At 37.8% G+C, this 17,106-nt stretch overlaps 1 protein-coding gene across 1 annotated transcript; it reads right to left on the bottom strand.

The window, feature by feature from the left end:
• Positions 1 to 10,647: 10,647 nt before the first annotated feature.
• On the bottom strand, positions 10,648 to 16,960 carry LOC141913000 (kinesin-like protein KIF18A). Its single transcript, XM_074804440.1, has 10 exons — positions 16,552 to 16,960; positions 15,952 to 16,109; positions 15,100 to 15,204; positions 14,875 to 14,985; positions 14,242 to 14,445; positions 13,637 to 13,807; positions 13,276 to 13,350; positions 12,902 to 13,002; positions 11,973 to 12,138; positions 10,648 to 10,845 (listed from the first exon to the last, which is right to left on the bottom strand). The coding sequence occupies exons 1-10, from the start codon at positions 16,958 to 16,960 to the stop codon at positions 10,648 to 10,650; spliced, it is 1,698 nt and encodes a 565-aa protein (XP_074660541.1).
• Positions 16,961 to 17,106: the final 146 nt, after the last annotated feature.

Here is a 17,106-nt window from a genome sequence, read left to right on the forward strand (position 1 = left end):
TAAAAATTTGCATACATTCTCTTCACCGGGAATCAAGCATTTTTTCCAATTTAGAATGGAAAAGACTTTAAATGTATTTGAACCCCTAATAAACACAGATCGCTGCACTGTAATGTACTTGTTCCAGTTTCTGTAAGGAAATATTTAGCGCACTGTTACATAAAATATCAAAATAATCAAAATGTGGTCTGATAAATGTTTGATATATTGTGTTTAAATAACATAATAGCTTTTGATTATTCTTGAATGAGATTAAAGTGGATTTATTACTTGCTACATAAACATTAAATTCAAGACGATAATCTTAAAATAAATGCCAAGATCCTCATGCACAGTTGGGTTATATGAAATCGGATTTAGGGGATCAATAGGCATAAAAGTAGATGTATCATCAGCATAACGATACACTTTGGAGTCAAGTGTTCCAGTTAAGTCATTTATCTATAATATAAGTATTAGCAGGCCTAAAATTGACCCCTGCAAAAGACCACAATGAACAAAATCATCGTTAAGGCTGGCTTATGTCGACAAGCAACGCGACGTCTACCAACTACTACCGACGTAACCGAGAGCAACTGCGATCGCAGCCCAGCTTATGTCGACTGCGCTCCGATTCCCAGCAACTGAGGCCCTCTAGCGGGATACCAGATCCGAAAGCAACTGTCCGCCTACCATAGGCCAGAGTAGAACATGGGCAACTAGCCAGATCCGTCTTGCGACGAGTCGGTAGGCATCGGGTTGCTGTCGCATGCCAGCTTATGACGAACCGATAAAGCAACAACTGGTGGCCTCTCGTAGGCCGCTAATCGGTGATAAACCCATTTGCGTCGGTAGGCCTCGCGTTGCTTGCCGTCATAAGCCAGACATTAGACTTGCTAGAGCCATATCATTTATATGCGCTTGTATTTTCCTATTACAAATATAACTCTTCAAAAAGTTAAGCCGTGTCTAAGAAAGATAAATCCAATTCGGACTGTGTTAAAAGAGCGAACCAGGCCGTTTCAAATTTTGAAAATGGCATATTCTGTTTGTGTGTGTGTGGACATAAACTGGCACCAGGGGCCACCAGTTGCACAGTCGTGACTTAAGTCCAAAAGTGGTCTTAAATCTTAAGACTGTTCTTAAGTTGTTAGATTAGCTATAGGACTAAGGTCTTGGTCTTAGACTGGTCTTAAGTCTAAGCCATAACTATGCAACCGGCCCCAGGTGCGTTCTAAATCATACTCTGCAGTATGAATTCAACTGTAATATACACGTCTCCAATTCGTCATCAACCAGATCGATTTAGTTTTCACATATCATGTCATTTCTATATTGCCTAACAAATTATGTTTAGGCTAATGGAATATTGTTCATCATAAAAGCTGTCCATTGCATTTTGTACGTTTTAAGTTTTCAACAAACGATACAACGTATTTCTGAATTGCTTGTTTACGATTGTATAAATAATAAAATTCACACTTGAATTGAGGACTTGCGTAAAAGAGTATATTTTAGGAAACATGTTAACATAAGTTCTATCCGTCGCCATCCGACCGATTGAACCGGGCAGTTCTAGAATCGAGAATATAATGCTCATCGTAAGCACCATCTTAGTGGCTTTCATTTGATTTTGAGATGGCGCAATCGTAGAAGCCGTTAGAGCCTTGCGTTGCTTGTCTTTTACGACCAAAACGATAATGAGAGCTATGTTTGCCGCGAAAACTAAGATACTTGGAATGATAATGCGGATGGACGGGTCTATGTATAGGCGAAATATCTTGTAAATTGTTTTATCATACTCAGGGATGTAAAGTGCGTAATGGACAATACGTAAATCTTGATAACGATCTTGTCTTTTGACCCGGTTGAAAATTGGCACGTAAGTGTATAGCGACAACGATAGTGTATACGTAATGATGACCAGTGGCAAAAGGCTGCGTTTAACGTGCAGCGGGAAAATGATAGTTACCAATCGTTCGCATTGTATTATGACAGTGAAATAATTCCTAGACATCAAAGAACCCAAGTTCAATGCCGTTCCCCATATATTCATGTACGGCGAAATATGTGCTTTAGGGAATTTCATGACAGAATTCGTGCCGTATCGTGCGTACTGAACGTAAAAACGTGCCGGGCCGTAAATAAACTTCGTCAATAAGTACATGATGTCGCTCAGCGCGAGGTATCTCAGTAAATCGAAGCAGCGGTTTCTAGTTTTCAGTTTACGTAGAACAACGACAACCAACACGTTTAAGGTAACACCGACTGCGACTAGTGGAGGTATAAGAAACGCCTCCCGGATCCATGTAAACGGCGCCGATTGTTTATAAACGTATATTGACGTTTCATTCATTCTTTCGATTTCTAATCAGCACCACACACAACACGTACGGATGCACGATACATTTACAAATTTATGTCCATTGTTTCCTTTGAGCCAGAAACCGTTTCCACGTGTGAACACCAAATTTAATATTCTTCGTATGTCATCTTATTGTTGAGTTGAAGAATGGCAGCTAAGTTTTGATTTTTACCAGAGAAAATGAGAGAATGCAGAAATGATATTCGCGGCGGTAGTGAGTGGTCCATTATATGAAAAGGCTACATCGTCATTGTGAATACCACTAATCAAATTCAATACACTCGACAATTGCTGCTTGTGCGTGAGAAATATAGACATACATCTATATATATCCAAAGTTCTATCAGTAACAAACTGAATTTACACCAGTAACATTTCATTGAAATATGAAAGAAAATCTTCAAATTAAGTTAAGCAGCAGATCACATGGAAGCCCGAGAACCAATATATCTGAAAAAAATAATTTCTTTCAAATCAGGCAACGTTACTAACACACTGTAGACCAAAGGTTCAACCTCTGCGCGGGGACTTGATTTTTCCAATTAACTACAATTAACTACATGTTTGTTTGCTTCCATAGTTGTTACCCGCAGCCTCCACAGGCACTGGACAGCTTCAGCAGATCTCCATGGGCACTCAAATTTTAATTGCTATTGGTTACTTCATGTTTTCAATGAGGACAACAATTCAAACTTAACCATTTAAATATAGCTGCAAAGCGTGACAACGGGTTTTCTGCACATCCTCGTTCGTATTCATGATCTCGTCTGAATACTGTGTCGACGATCGTGTGTATTCTGATGCAGCCGCACCATGCCATAAAAATTGAAGGGAAGTTAGAATCCTGTTCAACTGTCAAAACGGTTTTATAAAAGGACGGTTGACAAACTGTCAATGAGGCCTACTTTGAAACCATGGATGACTGGACCAGATGGTTATTTGACTCGACTGTTAGGCCTCAATTAGTCTTTATGGATTTCAAAAAAGCATTTGATAAGGTCCAACATCAGCGATTACTAAATAAGCTATTCGGAAACGGTATCAATAATGGGTCGCTTAAATGGCTCAGCATATTTCCCTGAACGAAAACAGATGGCCGAATTCAATGAAACTGTCTCATCTTGGAATAAATCGGTCTAATAAGTGGAGTCACCCAAGGTAGTATCCTAAGTCGTCTTCTCTTCGCTCTCCTGATAGATGATATATACAGAGTAATTCAAAATGTACCGGACAGAGTATATTTCCAAAACGACCTAAACAAGCTGTGTTCCGTTCATGGTCAGAAACATGGAAGATGGGCTTCAACCTGAAAGGCATGATATGGATATTGGATAAAAGAAAACCCAGGTTCAGATTATACCTTTGTGCTTGAATGAGAAGATTATTTTGTTCGAATAAAGTATACTTATTGTAACGAAAAGATTATTTAGTTCCACCAGAATTTTGCTCTTTGGAACGAAAAAAAAAAAATGCTTCGATCGAACAATATATCTGTTCGAACAAAAAATTTTATGTTCCAACAAGAAAATCTTGTTTTCGAATGAAAACAATTGAGTTTGATGGAACAATATGCTTTTTGTTCAAATGAAAACTTTTCATCGTTCTGAAAAAAAAATTTGTTCGAATTAAAAGCTATGTTATTGTTGAAGTGAAAAACTTTTTGTCCCGACAAAAAAATTTTGTCCAGTGAAAACAATTTTGTTTCGAACAAATGTTTGAATAAAAATAATTCTGTTCGATTGAAAAACTTTTCACAATATACTTGTTCGAACGGAAAACTTAACATTCTGACAAGAGAATGAAAACGATTCTGTTCCATCCAACAATTGTTCGAACAAAAAACATTTCATATGGACAAAAAAAGTTTGTTCGAATGAAAACAACTTTGTCTTAACGATTTTTTTCAAATTGGTTCGATCGAATGAAATATTATTGAAAAATTTTGAGCGAAAGGTTTTTTTAACAAAAAAAGATCTTTCTTGGGATCCGCAGTAACTTAAGTCATTAGGAATTAATTCTTCATTTTTGCCAATGGAATATCGTTATAATAATTGTGATTGATCATTGGAAGTCAGAACCAGTTAATCACTAATAAATTTAAATCTTAATAAATCTGATTCCTCCTTTATAGTGAACTTAGCTTTAACCTAGTAGAGGCTACCAGCCTACATAGGCCTATGTATATGCGTAGGGCTAACATCCGGACGGATTGGTCTTAGGAATTTCAACCCTCCTAAACATCTTATTCCTACACCTTATTTAACAGGGATAGGTCTCTGGGATATTCAATTCGTAAAATCGATTTCATTTTCAGATTATGAAGAAATCTTTTGTACATTGCAGCAATGTTGGCGAATTTTTTTTGCAAATTTTGTTTTGGAGTTCAATCCATGAGTCCGTTAATTATCACAACAATTACAAGTGTTTGTTTGAGACAGTAAAGCTCAGTACCGGTAGACCTAAAGGTCACGTACAACTCAATGAACATTTCAAGCGACCCGGAAACGATCTCCTATCCCCCGCGGCGAACACTTACTCCGAATATAAGCGTAAATCCAGCTTAGGGATGAGAGTGTGTCATATACTTGTATTTAGTAAATATCTTGTAGATTTGGTAAAGATCGGTATGTACTGTAGGAAAAATTGAATGAATCTCGCAGCCGAATCAAGTGATAAATTCTTTTATTTTGATACCTCGTCGACACAAAAGCTTTTCTCCTACGGATAATAATGTGTCATATACAGGTATTTAGTAAATATCCCGTGGATTTGGAAAAGCTCGATATGTACTGTAGGAAAAATAGAATACTGATGCATGGTTGAAGCCCGGGGCCAAATCACTGTAGTAATAAATTCATTTATTTTGATATGTCGTCAACACTACAGCTTTTCTCCGCTGAATCTGTTCGGCCTGTTTAAATTAGGCCCACGACTCGACTTAAATGATTTATCGTAGTAAATATCCGGTAAATTTGGTAAAGGAAAATAGAATATTGTAAAACTACAGGAGCCCAATACATTTACTGATTTACACCCATTGCATCCATCCTTTGAATAAGAAATCTGAAAATTTCATGTGCTAACGCCAAATTCAATAAATATACCTTCTAATTCATGTAAAGACAACAAGATTAGAAAAAGTTCTGATTTTGTCGAAAATTCGAGACTTCAGAAATTAAAGTTAGCATTCAGTGAAACGTCCAGTAATGATAAAGCTACTTGAATAGCACTTTCAACTTGCTCAAGTGTGCACTTGCGAGCAAAAATCAATTGAACATGTGGAGCCTACAACTATTGAGTTATCTTTTACATAAAAAGTTGCATACATTCTCTTCACCGGGAATCAAGCATTTTTCCAATTTGGGATGGAAAAGACTTTAAATGTATTTGAACCCCTAATAAACCCTGATACACAGATCGCTGCACTGTAATGTACTTGTTCCAGTTTTTGTAAGGAAAAATTTAGCGCACTGTTACATAAAATATCAAAATAATCGAAATGTGGTCTGATAGATGTTTGATATATTGTGTTTAAATAACATAACAGCTTTTGATTATTCTTGAGAGAGATTAAAGTGGATTTATTAGTGTACTTGCTACATAAAAATCAAATTTAAGACGATAATCCTAAAATAAATTCCAGATGTTTTTAAAATTTTTTTTAACACCCTCAACCCACTGAGCGCCATGCAGGGCATTATATGTGGGTTCGATGTTTCTTTTACCCAACGGGGGAGAGACCAGAGAAGAACCTTCGACCAAGAAACTTTGTCGCCACCAGGGTTTGAACCCATAAACCCTGGATTGACGAGACCAGTGACCGGTGGCTTAAACCACTCGGCCACTGCGCCCTCAATGCCAGATGTTGATGACACATAGTGTAGCTATGACTTCATCATCTAGAATCACATCATCGTAGTTTGGAACCCCTCTTGCTGAAGCAATCATATCGTGACTTTTTGATGGCTTGAAATCTAAGCCCTAGCAGAGGGATGACCAATTAAGAATCTTTTACAGATCCACATGCAAAGTTGGGTTATATGAAATCGGATTTAGGGGATCAATAGGCATAAAAGTAGATGTATCATCAGCATAACGATACACTTCGGAGTCAAAGTGTTCCAGGTAAGTCATTTATCTATAATAAAAGTATTAGCAGGCCTAAAATTGACCCCTGCGGAAGACCACAATTAACAAAATCATTGTTAGACTTGCTAGAGCCATTCCATTTATATATTTGTACTTTCCTATTACAAATATAACTCTTCGAAAGATCTTATGGATCTTTCCCCTAATTCCATATTACTATATATGATCTAATTTTATAGAGAAGTAAATTCCAGTGTGGAATGCCGTCAAATGCAGCCGTGTCTAAGAAAGTTCCTCGTACATTACGTTTTGCATTGACTTCATCATGTAAGCATGATGCTTTAGATAATAGATAAATCCAATTCGGACGGTGTTAAAAGAGCGAACCAGGCCGTTTCGTATTTTGAAAATGGCATATTCTCTGTGTGTGTGGACATAAACTGGCACCAGAGGCAACCAGTTGCACAGTCGTGACTTAAGTCCAAAAGTGGTCTTAAATCTTAAGACTGTTCTTAAGTTGTTAGATTGGCTATAGGACTAAGTTGGTCTTAGACTGGTCTTAAGTCTAAGCCATGACTATGCAACCGGCCCCACGTCCGTTCTAAATCATACTCTGCAGTATGAATTCAATTGTAATATACACATCCCCGATTCGTCATCAACCAGATCGATTTAGTTTTCACATATCATGTCATTTCTATATTGCCTAACAAATTATGTTTAGGCTAATGGAATATTGTTCATCAGTGTTCGGCTCTGGGAAGCCAGGTCGTGGGTTCAAACCCCGTACATTGCCGTAGTGTCCTCGGGCAAGACACTTATCCTCATTGCCTCTCTCCACCCAGGAGTAAATGGGTACCTGGCCTGATAGATGACTCCTGAGCGTTTGTTAGCAGCTCGGTGTTACTTCTCCCCAGGGAGAGATGACTGATACATGTTAGAGTATAAAATTGGCCAGGGTAATAATACCGAAAAAAATGTAAAGCGCTCTGAGCAGCCTGGCTGGATTTAGCGCTATATAAGACACATATTATTATCATAAAAGCTGTCCATTGCATTTGTACATTTTATGTTTTCGACAAACGATACAATGTATTTCTGAATTGCTTGTTTACGATTGTATAAATAATAAAATTCACACTTGAATTGAGGACTTGCGTAAAAGAGTATATTTTAGGAAACATGTTAACATAAGTTCTATCCGTCGCCATCCGACCGATTGAACCGGGCAGTTCTAGAATCGAGAATATAATGCTCATCGTAAGCACCATCTTAGTGGCTTTCATTTGATTTTGAGATGGCGCAATCGTAGAAGCCGATAGAGCCTTGCGTTGCTTGTCTTTTACGACCAAAACGATAATGAGAGCTATGTTTGCCGCGAAAACTAAGACACTTGGAATAATAATGCGGATGAACGGGTTTATGTACATGTGAAATATCTTGTAAATTGTTTTATCATACTCAGGAACGTAATGTGCATAATGGACAATACGTAAATCTTGATAACGATCTTGTCTTTTTACCCGGTTAAAAATTGGCATGTAAGTGTATAACGACAACGATAGCGTATACGTAATGATGACGAGTGGCAAAAGGCTGCGTTTAACGTGCAGCGGAAAAATGATAGTTACCAATCGCTCGCATTGAATTATGACGGTGAAATAATTCCTAGACATCAAAGAACCCATGTTCAATGCCGTTCCCCATATATTCATGTACGGCGAAATACGCGCCTTAGGGAATTTCATGACAGAATTCGTGCCGTATCGTGCGTACTGAACGTAAAAACGCACTGCGCCTTTAAGAAACTTTGTCAACAAGTACATGATGTCGCTCAGCGCGAGGTATCTCAGTAAATCGAAGCAGCGGTTTCTAGTTTTCAGTTTACGTAGAACAATGACAACCAACACATTTAACGTAACACCGACTGCGACTAGTGGAGGTATAATGAACGCCTCCCGGATCCATGAAAACGGCGATACTTGTTTATAAACGTAAATTGACGTTTCATTCATTCTTTCAATTTCTAATCAGCACCACACACAACACGTACGGGAGCGCGATACATTTACAAACTTATGTCCATTGTTTCCTTCGAGCCAGAAACCGTTTCCACGTGTGAACACCAAATTTAATACGGATATTCTTTGTATGTCATCTTATTGTTGTGTTGAAGAATGGCAGCTAAGTTTCGATTTTTACCAGAGAAAATGAGAGAATGCAGATATGATATTCGCGGCGGTAGTGAGTGGTCCATTATATGAAAAGGCTACGTCGTGATTGTGAATACCACTAATCAAATTCAATACACTCGACAATTGCTGCGTGTGCATGAGAAATATAGACATACATCCAGTTGCATTATGTAAATTCAACCTCTACAAGGCCAGTAACGATAACACACTGATGACTTAAGCCCCCGTAACAGACTAGACGCGTCATATCTCGCTCAGCGAATCGATATTCCTCGCATTCGAACCAGGGCACGTGATACGACGAATCGTCGTCTCCCACACGAATCTAACACGCGATTAATTCATCCATGCGTGCCTGTTACCTCCACTGGATGCTGAATTCGACAACAGATTACACACAAAACCATGTCATCATTTGATCGATGAATCAGTTTTAACGATGGACAATATCTGTCTGTTTATTGTTATACAGAAATATTGATTGCGTGATGTAAGATTCACCTGGTTATTGGAGAGGAAGCTTGGACGCCATGATGTGCGCGTTTCAAGTAAAATAAAGTTTTGTTGAAATCAGATTCCATCGTTAGTCCTCCTAAGGGTTTAATCGACTCAGTACTCGGAAGAGAAGAGGAGACCAACAGAACATGGTGGAGAACGCGGGTTGCCCCCCCACCCTGGTGTAAAAACAAAGAAGTTTTTCAATATAATTACCACAGGGCTGCCAACCTCTGAAAAGTTCTATCAGTAACAAACTGATTTTACATCAGTAATATTTCATTGAAATATGAAAGAAAATCTTCAAATTAAGTTCAGCAGCAGATCACATGGAAGCCTGAGAACCAATAAAACTGAGAAGAATAATTTCTTTCAAATCAGGCAACGTTACTAACACACTTTAGACCAAAGGTTCGACCTGTGCGCGGGGCATTGATTTTTCCAATTAAACTACATGTTTGTTTGCTTCCTAAAGTTGTTACCCGCAGCCTCCACAGGCACAGGACAGCTTCAGCATATCTCCATGGGCACTCAAATTTTAATTGCTATTGGTCACGTCATGTTTTCAATGAGGTCAACAATTCAAACTTAACCGTTTAATTGACTAACACTTTTTCACGAAACAGAAAACACGCACCTGTTCATATTTTCTTGTTCGGAATCTTGTTGCCTGGCAACTTTCTGTAGATGTTTCACTTGTCGGCGACTGTCACGCACCTCTACTTCTAATCGACGCATCTTCACGAAATCCCGCAAAACCTTCAACAACATTAGACACGACATTAGAAATGGTCGGCCATCTTGGATGACAGCATAACTAAGATTCATCTACTGATATCAGGGTTCTTACAGGTTTCCCACTTTCATTTTCCATAATTTTCCATACCCTGATTATGAATTTTTCATACCCCTAAGTTACACATCCCAAACCTAGAATAGGCAATGTAGGTCCATTCAAAGTAAATTACTGCCAATTATCAATACTATTGACAAAGTGTTTTCATAAAGTTTGTTATGAAATGTGTAGCAAGACATTAAGGCATACATGTAGAGCCTAAATTCAAAATAGAAAGACAATTTTATTTTAAGACTAATACGATAACCACACTCAAACGTGGTGAACGGATAAAAAGATAAAAACCCACTATCTACAGATTAAAAGAATTTAAAATCAAGAATTTATTTATTCGAACAATCTAAAATATATAATAAACACGACGTTTCGATCTAACCCTAGAGATCATCGTCAGGTGTATTATCTCACCTGACGATGATCTCTAGGGTGAGATCGAAACGCCGTGTTTATTATATATTTTAGATTGTTCGAATAAATAAATTCTTGATTTTAAATTCTTTTAATCTGTAGATAGTGGGTTTTTATCTTTTTATTTTAAGACTGTTTTCTGATTTTCCACAGCTTTTGTCATCTAACATTATCATGTCATGTAACATACATTGCCTGGGGGGATATAATTAGCATGCACAAGAGTAAGACCTCCTGGACAAAAAATAAATCAATGAAGTTTAAAATGGCTTTGAAATAGAATTATTCACCTCTGGCAAAGCATTACAATTTTCACCGATGAGTTTAGCTTCGTTTTCTGTCCGCGTGAACCAATCGTTGTTTTCCTTCAGACGTGAATTGACGTCCGCCTTACGGCTCAAAATCGTATCTCGACGTTTCTCGGCCGCGTCGATCGCATGGTTTAATTTTGAATGAACCTTTTAATGAAATAGGTGAAAAAATTCCTTAAAACGTTTCATTACGAAATCACAGGTCGTTGAAAAGTACTAAATAGTGGATTGATGAACGAAAAGCAGAATAAGGGGAAACAAGATGGCCTCTTAAAGAAAACTTAATGAGGTACATAGGGGTCCCTACTACAGATCAGTCATTTGTGGATATAAAGAGTTTTCAAGGAAAAAATTCATATCCTAATTACAGTAGACTCCTCCTAAATCGGTTCTGTCTATCTTGGTCAACCATTAATTTGGTAATTTTATCAACAAATGATATCCTTTATACCTCCTAAACTTGGTGTCTAATTTGGTTTGAAAAAAATTATACAGGTCCCAATCGATTAAGGTGTAGTCTACTTCAAACTAGAAAAACATTTCTAATTGCCTATCTCTCAAAATTGAAAGCTTTAAAGGAGTTTTGGGCATTTTGTTCAATTAAAAGGAGTTTCAAGCACATTCAAAAGCATTTTCCGTTTTGAAGTTTTAAGGAGTGGCAGGGACCCTGGGGCCGGTTCCATAGTCATGCCTTAGACTTAAGACCAGTCTAAGACTATCTTAGTTCTATAGCTAATCTAACAGCTTAAGACCACTTTTGGACTAAAGTCGCGACTATGGAACCGGCCCCTGTACATAAAGTCCAGGTACCCGTTACTCAGAGTTAACCAGCGGATAAATAACACGGTAAAGGGCATTCAAACATTGATTATCTTGAACCAACATTTGAGCAAATGGCCACAGGTTTGCTAAAAGTGTAACTAAACTCTAAGTAGTTTCTGTTAGGCTTTCGTATTCAAATGAAGCCAACAAGTGTATTGGTAAATCTGTTTTTGCGAAAATAAAACCCAAAGGTAGGTTTTGCTTAAAAATAAAGAATTAAATGAACCAAAGCAAAATGGTCATCACGATGTATCAACAGTCTATCGCAAATAACTCGACGACTTCAAGTACAATTTTTAGATGGCATAACAGCAAATGCCGCCTTATTGGGTAGAGTACGGAGGAAGGCGGAGTCTACTCTACTAGCTTATCAGTAAATCTCCCAACATTTAAGTTAAACTACACCTCGTGACAAGTACATATCATGGATTTTTTATATGTATTTACTATACCTTTTCCGATCTGGTTTTATCACTGCTGACGACGCCGAGTCGAGATAAAACCTGTTGTTTCTGATGTATTTTCAACGTCAGATCGCGTTCGGAACATTCGTACTCCATGATCTCGTTGCGTAAACTCAGTCGCTTCGTGAATATCGTACTGAACAACGTTTTCAACCTGCGGCGGAGATGAAAATAGACGATGATCGAGAAAAACCGTTTTATATGAAATAAAGTTTAACCTCCGATTGGAAGTGGGGTCCACTGGGTATTTCCCGGGGAAAAATTCAGAATACTGACAATTTTGTGTTATATTGCAGTATACGTAAAGACATGTTAGCTAACTCTATGAATCGTATACGTAAAGACATGTTAGCTAACTCTATGAATCGTATACGTAAAGACATGTTAGCTAACTCTATGAATCGTATACGTAAAGACATGTTAGCTAACTCTATGAATCGTATACGTAAAGACATGTTAGCTAACTCTATGAATCGTATAGGCCTACGTAAAGACATGTTAGCTAACTCTATGAATCGTATACATAAAGACATGTTAGCTAACTCTATGAATCGTATAGGCCTACGTAAAGACATGTTAGCTAACTCTATGAATCGTATACGTAAAGACATGTTAGCTAACTCTATGAATCGTATAGGCCTACGTAAAGACATGTTAGCTAACTCTATGAATCGTATACGTAAAGACATGTTAGCTAACTCTATAAATCGTATAGGCCTACGTAAAGACATGTTAGCTAACTCTATGAATCGTATACGTAGAGACATGTTAGCTAACTCTATGAATCATTAAGCTATCATCAGAACTTCCTCTAATGGTGTAAGAGATTCTCGGAAGCCCCATTATATCCAAACTATACAGTTTTTGCTTCAGAAATCCTGAAAATGATCGAAATGGAAATTATTCACGATACGTACCGGTTAATATCTTCTTGTTTGGCGGTGTCCGCCTGTCGCTGGTGGAACGGCGTCATCAAACCTCCTTCGTACGACTGAAGTTTCAATTTCAATTCAGAAATCTGAAGGAAAAACCATTTGAAATTTCAGATACATCTTTTAAAATTTCGCTTCGGACATATATACTGAGCTCGACGGTATATGGCATAAAATGTGCATACAAACATTTCGGCAGACATTTTGCTTAGATTTTCACGTTTTCAACTATTTCTCACGATTCATTGCATTTCACCTCATTCCGACTGACCGCCGTTAAACGCTTGGTGACATTTTCAAACGACCCTTGAGACAATGTCAAAAGTTGTTTCAATTACTCTTTTGAAATTATTCATTACCTCAGTGCGCAGCTCTTCGACTATCTTCACGTATCGACTGACGTGCATATCAACGCTGAGCACGTTCTTCTTCAACTGGAAAAACAATCAATAACCGATTTATCTAATGCAAAATTTTAATCCAACCCCAATCAATTTTACAACAATTTTAACTAAAATTTTTGTTTCGATTACTGTTGGTAACTTCATGCTTTCAGAGGACATCAATTCCAACGTATTCATAGTTTCACAAAGCTCACTACAATCATTGTTTTGATAGTTGAGTTCATCGAAAATGAGAAGGTTGTCATCATAAGCAACTAATCATAATTATTTTTTTCGTGAAACTGCCTCCCCGAAGAACTGACAGCAACAAACTTACCGTAGCCTTGATATTCTTGGCCCTATCCGCGTATTTCAGCGAGTTTAACGTATCCTCGTAACTCATAGCAGATGGACTGACGGCAGTTATCATCACTGTTGAACAGTTACCACCGATTGAATCTTTCAGTAATCGAGTTAGTTTACTGTCCCTGTATGGGATGTGCTGGTTCTTTTTACCGCTGTTCTATAGTTTTAAATGAATACAGGTAAAATATAATGACTACAAACATCTGTTCCTGAATGCATTGTAATTCCTACTGGAATATAGTCACCAATCATAAGCTCCCTATTGAACTACCAAATAGTGAATCAAGTTTTTCAGCTTTGCCAAATGTTTGAAAAAAGACAATTCTTTAAGCTGGTCCATGGTGTGTGTAATCCCCAATCTAAGCCAGGGGACATCTTGACTTTTCTATGATAATCAATGCCAAAATATTAGGCCCCAGTTACGACTTAAGCCCAAAAAGTCGACTTAAATCTACTTAGACCATGGTCTTAAGTTGATAGACTGGCTATAGAACTAAGATGGTCTTTAAACTAAGCCATGTGTGTGCAAGTGGTCACAGAAGAATAAATCAATGACAATGTACTGATATATGTAACACGTACCCTGCCATCGGCTAAAGCATTAATCACATTTCCGAGCGCGAGTAACGAACGATTTATATTGGCTCCTTCTCGTAATCGAGCTCCGCGATTGGCTGTAGCGGTCGCGCGCTCGGATCCGGCCAGATCGATCAACGACATCTTCGCCATGTGTATATCCGCGGTTAAACTAGCCGTACGATCTTTCTGTCGTACAAACACCTGAACATTTTGAAGAAAAAAAAAAAGAAAATCAGACATTTTGAAATTGATTTTTCCATGAGAAATTCCTAGGTTAAGAATGTTACAATTCATTCAATTTTCATTGAATCACGCATTGATAAGTAAACACATGGTCAATAGCATTATCCAAATTCCAGATAGTTTTTCAGATTATTTTGGTAAATTTGTCAAATTTCATTAATTTTTTCCCGTTTTTTTTTTCTAGATTTTTCTGATTCCCGGAGCTTCCCAGGTTTTCCTGGTCAGCAGCAACCCAGCACCTTGTTGTAGAAGAAAATCTAAACATTTCCAAGGTACGCGAATAAAGCAATATGAAAATGGAATAAGACTTGAGTGTCAAGGTAATCGCACTACTTATATTGTTCCCAGAAATCTAATGGTTACGATCCATAAAACTCATCTACTGACCTGAAAAACTGCATGCGAACGTGACGACTCCTTATTGGCATCGGTCGGGTGTTGCGTGCGATTTTGATTTCCGTAATATAACATTTCCAACAAATCCTTGGCATCTTTAGGCTGAAATAATTATCAAAAACGCTTGAAAGATGCTAATATGAAAATCCGACATGTAGAATAGGAATATTTTAGAAATTTTGTCATTATCCATAGTTTTAAGAATATCAAACCGACCTTATGTAAAGTTAACCCTTTTATGACGATGCCGCTATTGGGGTCTTCTCTAATTGGCAGGGCGCCGCTTGGTTTCAACAAATCTTGTATAGTTTCATTATATATCTAAAACAATTGAACAGTACGTAACAATACATGAGCGATTGCTTAGCACGGAATATGATAACATTTAACAAATTTGTGTTTCAGATCTGACGCTACATGGTAATTCCATTTGTTGTAGTAATGAGGATGATTCAACATCGAAACTTTTTAAAGGAAAATGCACAAGAAACCATTCCACTTTTGAAAGTATTCCGATATTTTTTGGGAGTAAGAAAAAGAGTAGTAAATACTCTCAATCATTCAAATAGTGGGTGTGGATGTCCCATGAATTTTTTTAATAGCAAATTTGGCTATCACGAATATACCCATCTAAAGTGACAAATAACCCATTAAAGGTGACAGCTCCTCGCGACTACGGCCATTTGTACCGGAAGAAGGCAATGCAGTGATGTGAGGGAAGCGTCAACATTCTTATGGAAATGTGAGCATTAGGTAAATCAAGCATTCTACAAGCGAGTGCATTAAAAGAGTTAAATAATGTTAACGAAATAACACCCATAGCAGATATGTAGAGACAGTTTATTTCCTAATAGTTTCGAGGTTAAAACTAAACCTCATCTTCAGAGGAACAAAAAATACAAAAATGTATTTTTAAATACATGTTAAAACTTTAGTTTTAACCTCGAAACTGTTAGGAAATAAACTGTTTCTACGGATCTGCTGTGGGTTTTTATTTGTTAACTCTACATTGTGATTCATATCAGTTCACTGCAGTCGAGTTAAATAGTGTCCAACGCGTTTAATTACCTCTAAATACGACACAGCGACGTCGCAACTTTTCTCATCTTTCATGTCTTCGATTCGTTCGTACAATTCCATCATCGTGTGAAACGTAACCCCGGGACATTCCATATTACCCAACATCGTGTGCGTTTTACCGGCTCCGGTCGCCCCGTACGCGAATACTAAATAAACAACAAATCATCAACCATTATTTCTAGTAACTATTTTGTCTTTCGTTATCATTGTAGGATTCTCAAACAGATTGATAACTGCAGTCAATTAAGAACGCAATTCCTGAAAAGGTTATCACACTGTATTTAATAGGGATGTCAACATTTTAATGGTAACCGGTTGATTAAGGTGATTCTCAAGAAAAACTACCGAGGAAAGGTGCCGTAAATGCTTTGTGAAATCAAATACTACCCAGATTAGATGAAAATTTATGAAATTCCAAAATACTTCAAAACCGGGAAATTTAAAAATTTCAAAAAGCAGACGATTTCTACCATCAATGACAATGGCTGGACTCAGTAACCAACTCAAGTGAAACGAGGCAGCCAAACGCAGATCATGCAAACAATAAGATACACGATGTAATTGCTGCAGTGAGGATTGAAAAATTACCCGAACAGTTGATTCCATTCAGTAGACAATCCAGTATAGACCGTACACAATGTTCGTACACCTGTCTATTGATAGCATTCGGATCGAAAACGCGATCGAACGCGAAACGCATATCGCGACTTTTCTTCTTCAGGATATCGTAGCGCCGCGCGCCGGCCGAACCAAATCCGTCTTTACTATCGTCTGCCGGGTCGAACACGAGTATGTGATCGTCTAACGCTTGCACGACGTTTGAAAAGTTGCCGTCTTTTTCTTTGATATTTTCCGGTCGTATCCGTACGACGACTTTCACGTTGCTGTTCGATGATTTTATCGTACGATCGCGTACCGCCGATGCCGGAGTTCTCGACGCGCGACACGAGGACGCCGGTCCATTCATCGGAGTCTGCTGCATATTTCTAACAACCATTTTGTATTTCGATGCTCGTATATATCTTTTCAGTAGCACATATGTATATTATACATAGGTAAAAAGCTCTGTAAATAAATAAAAGTTGAAAATTTTAAAAAGTTGCTTCATTCAAAGACACGGTTCACAGCGACTTGTACCCCTTG

Source organism: Tubulanus polymorphus, chromosome 11 (assembly GCF_964204645.1).
Source record: "Tubulanus polymorphus chromosome 11, tnTubPoly1.2, whole genome shotgun sequence".
Taxonomy (NCBI): Eukaryota; Metazoa; Nemertea; class Palaeonemertea; order Tubulaniformes; family Tubulanidae; genus Tubulanus; species Tubulanus polymorphus.

Bases quoted from the DNA above. Each gene is read 5' to 3' on its own strand.
- LOC141913000 (XM_074804440.1), bottom strand. From the start codon at position 16,960: ATGGTTGTTAGAAATATGCAGCAGACTCCGATGAATGGACCGGCGTCC. The intron at 14,446-14,874 runs GTCAGTAGATGA...CAAAATGTTCAG, and splicing joins GTTCGCATGCAGTTTTTCAG to GTGTTTGTACGACAGAAAGA. The intron at 10,846-11,972 runs GTATAGTAAATA...TTTCATTAAAAG, and splicing joins ATAAAACCAGATCGGAAAAG to GTTCATTCAAAATTAAACCA.